The 12,643-nt window shown below is 43.9% G+C and overlaps 1 protein-coding gene across 1 annotated transcript in view; it reads left to right on the forward strand.

Annotated features, from left to right (window-relative positions):
- The window catches only part of EIPR1 (EARP complex and GARP complex interacting protein 1), an 84,088-nt gene extending 72,650 nt beyond the window's left edge, over positions 1-11,438 (forward strand). The window contains exon 9 of the mRNA XM_009559317.2: positions 10,022-11,438. Coding sequence (XP_009557612.1) covers positions 10,022-10,196 — 175 coding nt within the window. The 3' untranslated portion in view covers positions 10,197-11,438. The remainder of the gene's footprint in view (positions 1-10,021) is intronic.
- The last annotated feature ends 1,205 nt before the right edge of the window (positions 11,439-12,643 follow it).

The following is a 12,643-nucleotide window of genomic DNA, read 5'->3' on the forward strand; positions in this document are numbered from 1 at the left end:
GGGCAATGGGTATAAACTGGAGAGGGGCAGATTTAGACTGGACATAAGGAGGAAATTCTTCACCATGAGGGTGGTGAGGCCCTGGCCCAGGTTGCCCAGGGAAGCTGTGGCTGCCCCTTCCCTGGAGGTGTTCAAGGCCAGGTTGGATGGGCCTTGGGCAGCCTGAGCCAGTGGGAGGTGTCCCGGGGGGGGTTGGAACAGGAAGATCTTTAAGGTCCCTTCCAACCCAAACCATTCTGTGATTCTATGATAGGTCAGTTTGACCTTCCATTGTTCAGCCATGCAGAGCTGTGCATGAGTCTACCCACTCATTTATCCTTGCCACATTTTCTGTTGTAAATGCCTACTTTTTAAAGGTTCAAAACTGAAAAATATTTATTTGGAGATAATTTTTTTTTAAATGCAAAGAATACAGATTCACTGAGTAATGATTATACAACTAACCAAAAGTTACTGTTTTCTATTCTTACTGTGGGTTTATTCCTTGAGGGTCCTCCTTTATATGCTTGTCTGTGTATATGTTGACATCTTAGGAGTATATATGCTCCCATCTTCAAGACCAGGAGATGCTTGAGTAAGCAATAAAACTAGGACTAATGCACGAGGATCTATCTCTTGTTGCAGCTGAGTGACCTTCCGTTCCTCTTAACTGCTGATTCGTATCAGAGCAAGTAGTTGGCTTATCTTCTGGGCTCTGTAACTGCTGTTGTTGTTGTTTTCTCTCATCAATCATAAAAATGTAAGAGCAGCCTCCCTATATCATAACGAAGGTCTCCGTAGCCTGTGTCATGTCTCTGATAGTGGCGAAGAAGAAATACTACCTAATATTGATACTTTCCCCACCGGGTTTGCTTTCAGCCCCTGACTGTTTGCAGCTCAGGGACCTTTACTGCTTTCTGAATCATCTTCAGAGTCCTCTGATTCTTCTATTTAGGATTTTCCTTTTGTCATTATCTTATTCTTGAGTTTATTTCTCCTTGCTAACTGTGTGTTTGTTCCAAACCACGCTGGCTGTGTGTGCACTGCCTTTGTGAAATGTGTCTAGGAGAAAAGCCAACTGTTTGCCTCTTGCATGGAATAGAGTCACAGAATGGTTTGAGTTGGAAGGGACATAAAGGATCACCCAATTCCAACCCCCTGGCCATGGGCAGGGACACCTCCCACTGGCTCAGGCTGCCCAAGGCCCATCCAACCTGGCCTTGAACATCTCCAGGGATGGGGCAGCCACAGCTTCCCTGGGAAACCTGGGCCCAGGACTCATCATGAAGAAATTCCTCATGTCTGGTCTAAATCTTTCCCTCTCCAACTCTCCAATTTAAAGCTATTCTCCCTAATACTATCACTCAATGCCTTTGTACAAAGTCCCTCTTCACTTTTCCTGTAGCCCCTTCAGGTGCTGGAAGTTTGCTATAAGGTCTCCCTGGAGCCTTCTCTTCTCCAGGCTGAACAACCCAACTCTCTCAGCCTGTCCTCGTATGGAAGGTAAGGTGCTCCAGCCCTCTGATCATCTTTGTAGCCTCCTCTGGACCCGTTCCAACAGCTCCATCTCCTTCTTATTTTGAGGATTCCAGAACTGGACGCAGGACTCCAGGTGAGGCCTCACCATAGAGGAATAGAGAGGCAGAATCGTCTCTCACCCTGCCGGTCCCGGCTTTGGATGCAGCCCACGACACGGTTGGCTCTGAGCTGCAAGCGCACATGTTGAGCCTCACATTCCTCAGCACCTCAAGTCCTTCTCTTCAGGGCTGCTCTCAATCACATCATCCCCCGTCCTGTATTAAAACTGGGGATGGCCCCGACCCCGGTGTAGGACCTTGCATTTGGCCTTGTTGAACCTCATGAGATTCACACAGCCCCACTTCTCCAGCTTGTCCAGGTCCCTCTGGATGACATGCCCTCCTTCTGGTGTGGCAGCTGCACACAGTTAAGGAAATAAGGGAATAATAAAGAAGGGCTTCAGCGCGTTCTCTTTGAGAAGCCCAAAATCTCTGTCAAAATTAAGTAGTCTAAAAAGTGGATTGAGTTATCAACAGAGAAGTGGTGTAGGTGTGTAGCTAAAGGAGAGCTGTGATGTATTCTGGTCAAATCCCTGATCAGGATAATTTAATGTGCGGTTCCAATAAGGCAAAAAATTAGCTGAGAAGTGGGGAATGAGATGCTGTACTTCTAACTTCATTTCTCACACCTTGATCTGGAGATAGAAAAAGATGTACAAAACAAATGACAAGAGAACAGATGCAGTGAGTATTTGGGGTGTATTTTAGCTTTCATCCTTAAAACAAAGCTGGCATGCCTGGGTAAGAACATAGGAAGTGCTTTTGATGCCTCAGTTCGAACAGGATGTGTAAAACATGGGGTCATTGCACTTCTATGGATGCACCCAATTAAGGCCGGCTTCTTCTTGGCCTCTCTTTCTTTATAGGTTTTGCACTCTGATGTTGCAAGGAATTCCTCCCTGCAACACTGAACTTGCCTTATTCCAAAGCTCCTGAAGGGGTCTCTTGGTTTCCTTTTAAAAAAGCAGTGGGAAAATAGTGGCTGGACTCTCTTTATAAAGATTTCCTTCGAATTTCCATCTCAAGGAAGTGATGATTTCTACTTGTTGTGATAGAAATGTGGGTTTGGAGCATTTTGAATAGTAAATCATGCGGTGTCATGATAATACAGATACAGAGTCCCTTCCAACCCTAATGATTCTATGATTCTATGAACTGTGTGATCTAACATTACACATCGTGAAGGTGTCTGTTGGTTCCCTTTTAGACGTCTGCAGAGCAGAACTGCCTCCAAAGGGAGGTGGTAACCATCTTTATGTTCTTTCTTCATTCATTGGTCATCCAAAATCCTTACATTAATGAGTGAGTCCGTATTTCGGTGTTTTGAACCACTTTGACAGTCATATTAATTCTACATTGCTGCTTCTTACAATACCGGGTTCTTGCAATTTAGTGTGACCATCTTTAATCACCAATCAGGATTCCTTTTCTTTAGTTATTGCGACTTATTTATTTGCCCTATAGGTTTGAATTTTAAACTCAGTAGGTCTCTGCTTGGTTTACTGATGATAATGCGGCATGAGAAGACCATTCGCTGCCTTAGGAGCACTAACAGCAAGGTACATGCTGCACCTACAGCAGTGTTTTCATTCTTTGTGACTTCTGTGGCCAGAAATGCTTGACAAGGCTCAATTGATAATGGAGGACTTAATTTTTTAGGAGAAAAAGCCTTTTCTATATCCATACCGATGAAAACATTTATCAAGTCAATAGCATTTTGAGCTTATACATCAGTCTTGAAAAGGAAGCCATCCTTACAGTTTAATTTTGCAGAATTAGCTACCAGCTCCCTTAGCTGTCTTTTGGGGTTACGGGTTTGAATTTCTGCTGTGTTCTCATTGCAGAATTGATTGCTGAGATCAGTACAATGTCCCATATGCTCCCTTTCTTTGGCAAGACGTTCCAAGGGTATCCTTATCTTTCTTAGCTATTGCAGATTGTACCAGAAATATACATAGAGAAATACTTTTTTTGGTGTTCTTCCTGAAGTCTTATGTTTCCATCTTATATTTCCATTCACCAGAGATGTTACCAATGCTGTCCCTTAACACAAACAGAACAAGATCGAAACCAAGTTGTTCCAGGCCAGGTTGGATGGGCCTTGGGCAGCCTGAGCCAGTGGGAGGTGCCCCTGCCCATGGCAGGGGGTTGGAACTGGATGATCTTTGAGGTCCCTTCCAACCCAAACTATTCTATGGCTCTGTGAAGTCTTATGTTTCCATCTTGTTCACTCTAGATGTCAGCCACACTCTTGTTCAAACAGAACAAGACCTAACACAAACACTCCTCACTATTTTGCTTTTAAATCTGAGGTGTAAAGGACTGGTCCTTCCAGTACAGAATATTAGATTTTAATGAGATTTTAAGTGTAGGAACATCTTCAGAATGGACCAAAGAGAAAATTGTGGCTGGAGTCCCTGTAGAAAGATTTCCTTCAAAATTCCATTTCAAGGAAGTGGTGATTTCTCCTTTTTGTGAAAGAAATGTGGTTTGGAGCATTTTGAATAGTAAATCCTGTAGTGTCATGATAATACCGATGAGCTGTGTGGTCTAACGTAAGACATTTGTGTATACATCCAGACTTCAGGAGAGTAAATTGCCAGGACTTGTATTGTGAAAAGTATTTGCCAAACGTTGAAGGGAAGGCAGGCTTTGAGGGTATTTTCACACAGCTGGCAGTGCTGTTAATTTTGATATTTTGCTTGTGGTATTTATGTCTCAGGAAAATCTAGAAATCATAGGACTGTGCTATGGAATCAACCAAAAGACTCAATTAATGAAAGCAACTTAAAGAGTTTCTGTTTTGGGGAATGCTGCTATTCAGGACTTGATTTGTCTGGATGTGTAAATCGGGGCCAAATGTTAGCACAGCAGCACTTTCTACTTCCTAGACCATTTTGCTGCACGGAAGAGAAGGACCTGGGGGTGCTGGTTGACAGCCGACTGAACATGAGCCAGCAGTGTGCCCAGGGGGCCAAGAAGGCCAACGGCATCTTGGCTTGTATCAGAAATGGGGTCACCAGCAGGTCCAGGGAGGTTATTCTCCCTCTGTACTCAGCACTGGTGAGACCGCACCTCGAATACTGTGTTCAGTTCTGGGCCCCTCACCACAAGGATGTTGAGGCTCTGGAGTGTGTCCAGAGAAGAGCAACGAAGCTGGTGAGGGGGCTGGAGAACAAGGGTTATGAGGAGCGGCTGAGAGAGCTGGGGTTGTTTAGCCTGGAGAAGAGGAGGCTGAGGGGAGACGTTATTACTCTCTACAACTACCTGAAAGGAGGTTGTGGAGAGGACGGAGCTGGGCTCTTCTCCCAAGTGACAGGGTACAGGACAAGAGGGAATGGCCTGAAGCTCCGTCAGGGGAGGTTCAGGTTGGATATCAGAAAAAAATTCTTCACAGTAAGAGTCATTGGGCACTGGAACAGCTGCTCAGGGAGGTGGTCGAGTCACCTTCCCTGGAGGTGTTTAAGGAACGGGTGGATGAAGTGCTGAGGGACATGGTTTAGGGAGTTTTAGGAATGGTTGGACTCGATGATCCAATGGGTCCTTTCCAACCTTGTGATTCTGTGATTCTGTGATTCTGTGTTTTTTTCCATATTATTTTTTTATTTAACTCTCATCAGCTAATATACCTTTAATTTATTTTGCGTACTAGGGCAACTATGAAACCTATTATATTAAAATCTGCATTTCTTCTTTTTAAAGATGGCATTTTCCTGTAGTAGCAGCTCAGAATGCTGTTCTTTGAGTAAAAATAAATGATGATGCTTACAGTAATATGAACGGCCAATCATATTACATAAAAATTGTATTCCAGTGTGAACATCCTTGAATTCAGTTTTGCTTAAGAGATTTAAAAAGGAAATGGTGTGTTGTCTAAGCTTCCCAGAAACAAACCCCTCCAGTTGCTAAGCTTTCTCCTGCAGTTAAGGGGGAAGGACATCCATAGAGTTTATTCTGGAATCCAATGACGTGCTTTTCAAGCAATCCAATGGCGTGCTGCGGTACGTGTTGCTGTTCTATTGAATCACTTTTATTTCATAGTAATTTTTGGATTAAAGAGGATTTAATTATGGCTGTGAGAAGGAATTAATGATTTTTGGTGACTCTAAAAAACATATTTTATTGACCATTATGGTGACAAAACACAATCGCAAGCACTGGAAACTTAAGTGTTTGTTAGTATGAGAAGTAATTGGAAATAACAGCTCTCTATGTGAAAACAATTATGCAGGGCTTAACAGGCTTCTCTCTCAAGTCTGTAACACAATTAACCTCAACGTTATCTAGTAAAATGAAAGCTCTTCTCCTTTCTTAGGAGAAGCTGGTAGGGCTCGTGCTATGTAAATAAGCCTACAAAGAGAAAGCAGCACAGTTTTAGCTCCACAGGGCACAAGTCTTCAACTTACGTGGTCATAGGTAGAGATTACCTGTTTTTTACTGTGAGTTTTTGATGACGTGTTTCTGAACCTTCTCTAACTGGCAAGAAATTTAAGGTTCTAAACTCTCCTCTGTGTTCCAAAACCTGCAAAATAGCTGTTCTTTATTCAACTAGCAGAATCATTCTGGGCTGATTATCAATTACATAATTAAAGGCTAAACTGTTTTCATTCATTGTCTTTGTAAAAGGTGCTCATAAACGGTTTCTTGTGGGTCTTCCGTATTTTTCCTGAGGAAGGTGTCATTCTGAGATGATTTTCCATCTTTATTATCTTATATAGTATCAAGATCTTTTACACTGAGTGATCACTTTCGTAAGGGCTTTCTCAGATTCTCAGTGACTGTCTCAAGGTTATACCATTGTTAATTATGCATAGTGGTGTCATAGACCTATGCTACTTAAGAAAAGAACACCAAAAACTGAACTCATGTCCTGAAGAACCACACGAAACACTGTGCTTATTCTTTCGGGGAAGGCACAACATTACTTTCTTGCCCAAGAAGAAATTTGGCATGTAGATAATAATAAAAGGCAGTTTAAAATTGTAGTTATAAATGGAAATGCCAAACAGAAGTTCATCGGCAGCCTTCTTTCCTGAACACTCATTCCCTGGTGATTTCTGTAAATTAAATTAGATGAACTGTGTTATTTAAATGAAACACTGAAACAAGCCGGAGCATAGAGAAAATAGTATAATCTAGGAGCTTATTTGTCCTTGTTTATCCAACCTTTGGTTAACTGAGCCTCCTGGTTAACTGAAAGTCGGTCGTGTCCCCTGACAGCCATGTGCACAGCGCATTACTCCCCTGCTTATCCAGAGAGACATTTGAAACCTTCAGCGTAATGGGGTTGTGGGTAAGTGGGTGAGCACCGCGTGAAGCCCATTGCCGTCTGGGGACGTGACCAACTTTCTCTTAACCAGGCGTGTCAGTTAGCAGGAAGGTAGAAGAACGCATTGCGGGAGGTGAAGTGTCTGCGTGCGTGTTTATTAGCTCTCTGCTGTTAGATGGCTTGTATCAAAGCACATATTCAGGAGAACTGCAAAAGAAGCCTGCTCTTTGTAATTAACCAGGGGCTGCATGTTTGTACTAGCACCTTTTTTCAGTTGACCTTAAACATAGTGTTAAGTAAGCGATAAAAGTCCTTGAAACTAAATATCTGAGGCAGTATCAGACTGCTTTTGCTTTAGTCATTAAATTCAAATGGATTTTAATTGCGATGTTAAATTCGCAGCTGGTTAGGCTGGCTGGGTGGAGCAGCGATACCCTGCAAGTGATTTGAATGTGCTACCAGATAGACTTTGTGATCAGGAGACTCAAGCTTTGAGAGCAGCAGCAATGGGCCAAGGCAGCCAATAACAGCACCTCATTCCTGTAGTAGCAGCATCTGTTTCAAGTGATTGAGTGGCAATCATAGAATCCCTAGGTTTGAGAAGACCTTTGAGATCATCAACTCCACCCGTACCTGTCTACTACTAAACCATATCCCTAAGCACTTCATCTACCTGTCCTTTAAACGCCTCCAGGGATGGGGACTCCACCATCTCCCTGGGCAGCTGTTGTGGTGTTTGAAAACCCTTTCAGTGAAGAAGTTTTTCCTGATGTCCAATCTGAACCTCGCCTGGCGCAGCTTGAGGCCATTCCCTCTTGTCCTATCGCCTGTCACTGGGGAGAATAGACCAACACCCACCTCTCTCCATCCTCCTTTCAGGCAGTTGTAGACAGTGATAAGGTCTCCCCTCAGCCTCCTTTTCTCCAGGAGGTCTAAACAACCCCAGGTCCCTCGGCCTCTTCAGCTTTGCTTTCCATTAGGAGGATCGCAGCTGTAATACCAGACTCTTTCTGGGAGGCAGGGAGATGCTTCTGAAAGGCTGACTGATTCCTGTCAGGCAACGATGATCCTCTGTGAGTGAAGGAGCTCCAAGGTCATCCTCTGATAACTCACCTACCCTGTAGCTACAGAATAATTTGCTGCGGTGTTGCTCTGAGAGGAGGAACTGGCTCTGTGAGTGGAGGAAAGAAGGACTGTTCTCAGCTAGCAGAGCACAATTGATGGCTTTTGGGTGGTTTGAACTTCAGACAATGGCCTGAATCTATTCTTAGATGTTCTTTCGCATTGCAAATACGTGTCTATCTCTTATGATGCAGATGACGAGAAGCTTGGGTGTTATAGTGAGAGGTGAGGTATGCAATAATAGATGAGAATCTGGTGTTAGTGTAACGCTAAGAATGGGAGATAGGAATTAAACTGTTCAAGACTGGTGCCTCCACCTCCCTTCCACTGCTATGCAGAGAATGAGTCCAGGATGGCAGCACAGGAGAGACTGTGGTTTTAAGATCTGCAACTTCTTACCTACCTGCATGTCTCTAATAAGATTATATACTAAGAATTCGGTTAGAGGGGGGAAGGAAGAAGGGATGGAGCATGTGGAGAGAAAAGATGGTGATAAAAATGTTGAAGTGCTTTTAGATCCTAGCCTGTAGTTTAGCTTGCTTTAGAGGGATGCCTGGTGTAGGTTCTGAGACATGGAAATGCACTGAAGTTGAGAATAAGAAGTGCTTTGTCACTGCAAATGGATTCTTTAGCATTGACTCGACATTGCTGTGTTATCTAAAACACAGACCTACAAAGGTGAATCCAGCTGGAGGCGGGTCACAAGTGGTGTCCCATGTGCTCAGGGCTGGGTCCGGTTCTGTTCAATATCTTTATCGATGATCTGGATGAGGTGATTGAATGGACCCTTAGTAAGGTCACAGATGACACAAAGCTGGGTGGAAGTGTCGATCTGCTGGAGGGAAAGGAAGCTGCAGAGGGGTCTGAACAGGCTGGATCCATGCGCTGAGACCAGCAGGATGAGGTTTAACAAGGCCAAGTGCCAAGAACCTGCCCTTGGGACACAACAACCCCGAGCAGCTCCAGGCTGGGGGAAGAGTGACTGGAAAGTGCCAGGAGGAGAAGGACCTGGAGGTGTTGGTTGACAGCGACTGAACATGAGCCAGCAGTGGCCCAGGTGGCCAAGAAGGCCAATGGCATCTTGGCTTGGATCAGAGACACCGTGGCCAGCAGGAGCAGGGAAGGGATTGTACCCCTGGACTTAGCACTGGTGAGGCTGCACCTTGAATCCTGGGTTCAGTTTGGGGCCCCTCACTACAAGAAGGGTGTTGAGGGGCTGGAGCATGTCCAGAGAAGGGAACGGAGCTGGTGGAGGGGCTGGAGAACAAGGGTTATGAGGAGTGTCTGAGAGGCCTGGGGTTGTTTAGCCTGGAGAAGAGGAGGCTGAGGGGAGACCTTATCACTGTCTCCAACTGCCTGAAAGGAGGTTGTAGAGAGGTGGGTGTTGGTCTCTTCTCCCAAGTGACAGGTGGTAGGATGAGAGGGAATGGCCTCAAGCAGTGCCAGGGCAGGTTCAGATTGGACATCAGGAAAAACTTGTCACTGAAAGTGCTCTCAGACCCTGGCAGAAGCTGCCCAAGGAGAGGGTGGAGTCCCCATCTCAGGAGGGGTTTAAAAGACGGGTAGATGAGGTGGTTGGGGATATGAATTAGTAGTGGACAGGTACAGTTGTGTTCAATGATCTCAAAGGTCTTTTCCACTCCAGGGATTCTGTGATTCTGTGATAGGTACGTGCAGGTAGCTGGTCTGAAACATTTCCATTGCACGTCCTACTGCTCCCTTATACTTCAAATGGGAGGTTGCCTGTTTTGGTGTTAGTGATACTTAATATTGCTGTATGGAAGAGGGTCAGACTTAGACTTAGGAATAAGGAGTAATTTATTCCCGCTGAGGGTGGTGAGGCCCTGGCCCAGGTTGCCCGGGGAAGCTGTGGCTGCCCCATCCCTGGAGATGTTCAAGGCCAGGTTGGATGGGCCTTGGGCAGCCTGAGCCAGTGGGAGGTGTCCCTGCCCATGGCAGGGGGTTGGAACTGGATGATCGTCCAACTCAAACCGTTTTATGATTCCGTTTTAAATCATGTATGTTCTCAGATCCTTACTATTTTCTTTATTTTTTTTTTTCCCTTCTATTTTAGGATTAAAGAACCCCTTCAGGACAGTGTAATAGCTACCTACGAAGAGCATGAAGATAGCGTCTATGCGGTCGAATGGTCTTCAGCAGACCCGTGGCTATTTGCCTCTTTAAGTTACGATGGAAGACTTGTTATTAACAGGGTTCCCAGAGCTCTGAAGTATCACATACTGTTATAATTTGTTTAGTTTATGGTGGAGTTGTTATATTGATGTACACAATTGGTAGGTATTGTTTAGGGTTTTGGTGTTTTTTTTCAGGATCTGTTTTTTTTAAGTATAAATGTTAAATTTGGTTAAGAATATCTCTACTAATAGAGACACTTTTAATTTGTCTTTTATATTTGCCTTGGAAGACTATGATGCACTTTCTGAAGGCCAAACTAGTTCGAATTTTTTTTGTTTGAGGGGCTCATCACTTTGTGAGTGATAAATTTTCTGGAGATACTGGATACTTCCCATGCTATTGCTTTATTCCTTCAGCTTTATGCAGATGTAGTGGATTACAGAGGTGGTGTTACACTGAGATGAAACTGGGATAACGGAGGGTGCATGAAGCAGAAGCGATCTCGTTTACAAGAATATCTTCCTTCAGATAGAAGCAGCCTTCTGCTCTAAGCTAGGGCGGCGTTGTAACTCTTCTGGTCATTATTCAGTGTTTATAGCTGCAGTTTGGGGTAGTATTAAAAGGCTTTCTTAATTCAGTCTGATATTTTAAAGACTTTCTCTCTCATTTTGCATATCCTAAGAGGAAACGTTAATCCTGAAGGCGAAACCTTGAAAATACATTTTTCATTTAAGCCTTATGTATATCAACAAAGGACCATCCTGGAATTTGCAAACGAAATGCGATTTTGAGCTATGTGTTGTTATTGGAAACGATATTAGTCTCTACCAAAATCTCTTATATTCTCATGTAATGTATTATCCCATGTTTATAGAACTTAGTTGTGCTGTCGTGCATTTTGAGGGACTCTGGAGCTATGCCGTAGTTAATTAATGCCAATCTTAAAGATTTGTAAGTAGTCTGCCTTCCTTATCATTTTGGCTCTGTGCCATTCTGCAGCACGCTGACGTGACGTAGCAGGCTTTCCACTACGCCCAAAGCATCCTTTGCAGTGTCCTGTTCTTTGCAGCGCCTGACCTAGGCACTGGCGACTCTCTTATTGCAAACACCGAGGCTGCAGGAGGACACACAGATGGAAAGGGCCTGGTGAAACATCTGTACGTACCGACAACCCCCTCCCCTCGCGTAGCTTGTGTTAAGATGCAAATTGCGCTGCCCGATCTTTGTGTGCTCAGACTCACCGCGGCAGGAATTACTCCCTGTTGCCTTTTCTTCGCTATTATTTCCCATTAACTTCAGAACCTGGATCTGCACGATGGTGTCGGTTTTGGTAGCGATGCGTAAGACCACTTGGTGAAGAACATGGGATGGAGAGATCAATACTGGCCTCTTCCTGTGATTCCTCCCGTTGCTATGGCAACCGCGGGTGTTGAGGGACAGCCCGCTGCTCACCTCTGCTTGTCCTTACCCGCTCTTGGATCGAAACATGTCCAAATGTGATTTGTTGTGTATACACAGCTGCTTCGGTGAGAATGGGCTTTGAGTGCGTGACTGCCTGCTGCAGGCCAAAGCCTCCACGAAAGGTGGAAGCTGAATTCTATTTCTGGCTTTTTTTTTTTGAAGAGCTTATTTAGAAGAATTCATAGGAGTAAAAAATAATCTCTGCTATTTTTTTTCTGTTAACAATGCTGCCAGTCCGCTCCAGAGTGAACGTTTCATTGGAAATTTTGATCGTTTACTTTTCTATGTTAAGATTTTAAAGTCGTGCTATTTCAGAGAGCATCAGTCTGTAATTAGGCGTGAGCTAAGCATAGAATCACTATATTCACTGTAAGAAAAAAAAATGCATTTCCAAATCAGTAGTGCTTCAGCTGTCTGAATATCAGACTCCTTGGTTGAGCTGCACCTTTACATGTGGAGCTTTGTCTTCAGACACAAAACATTGTTGTTCCCTACACACACACACGAAAAAACCTGCAATATCTTCAGCATGTGGTGAAACTCTTTAAAGCTTTCTTCACGCTAGCAGTAAAGGTCTGATGAAACTTTATGGTCTATTAATGTATATGGCAGTGTGAAGGTGGTGGGAAATTATGTAACACTATGCGGGATTTAATTTTTAATGTGTAATAAATCCGGGACAGCTTTCAGGCTAATTTTGAGGTGTCCGTATTTCCTTTAATACTGTAAGCTTCTACGAGCTGGAAGGCTCTGTAAACAAATAATATGAAGAAATATTTTATTTTGTTTGAATTTACATAATGTTAAATGTTAATTTATGTTAAATCTGTATAAATAGGGAAGAAGAGAGGGGATGAACACTGAGAAGGAAGGGAGTAGCAGGTTGCATTGGAATGAAATCTGTTGCAGTAGAATTGAGAGAACAGGAAGGGTCAAGTTTTAATTATTTCTCAGCTGTCTGTAAAGTGGGATCTGAGCAGCATACGGCACTGGCAGCGCTGTGGAAATGGCTTTAACTTGGAGGCGGAAGATTTAGATGAGACATTAGGAAGGAATTCTTCACACTGAGGGTGGTGAGGCTCTGGCCCACGTTGCCCAG

Source organism: Cuculus canorus, chromosome 3 (genome assembly GCF_017976375.1).
Source record: "Cuculus canorus isolate bCucCan1 chromosome 3, bCucCan1.pri, whole genome shotgun sequence".
NCBI classification, from domain to species: Eukaryota; Metazoa; Chordata; class Aves; order Cuculiformes; family Cuculidae; genus Cuculus; species Cuculus canorus.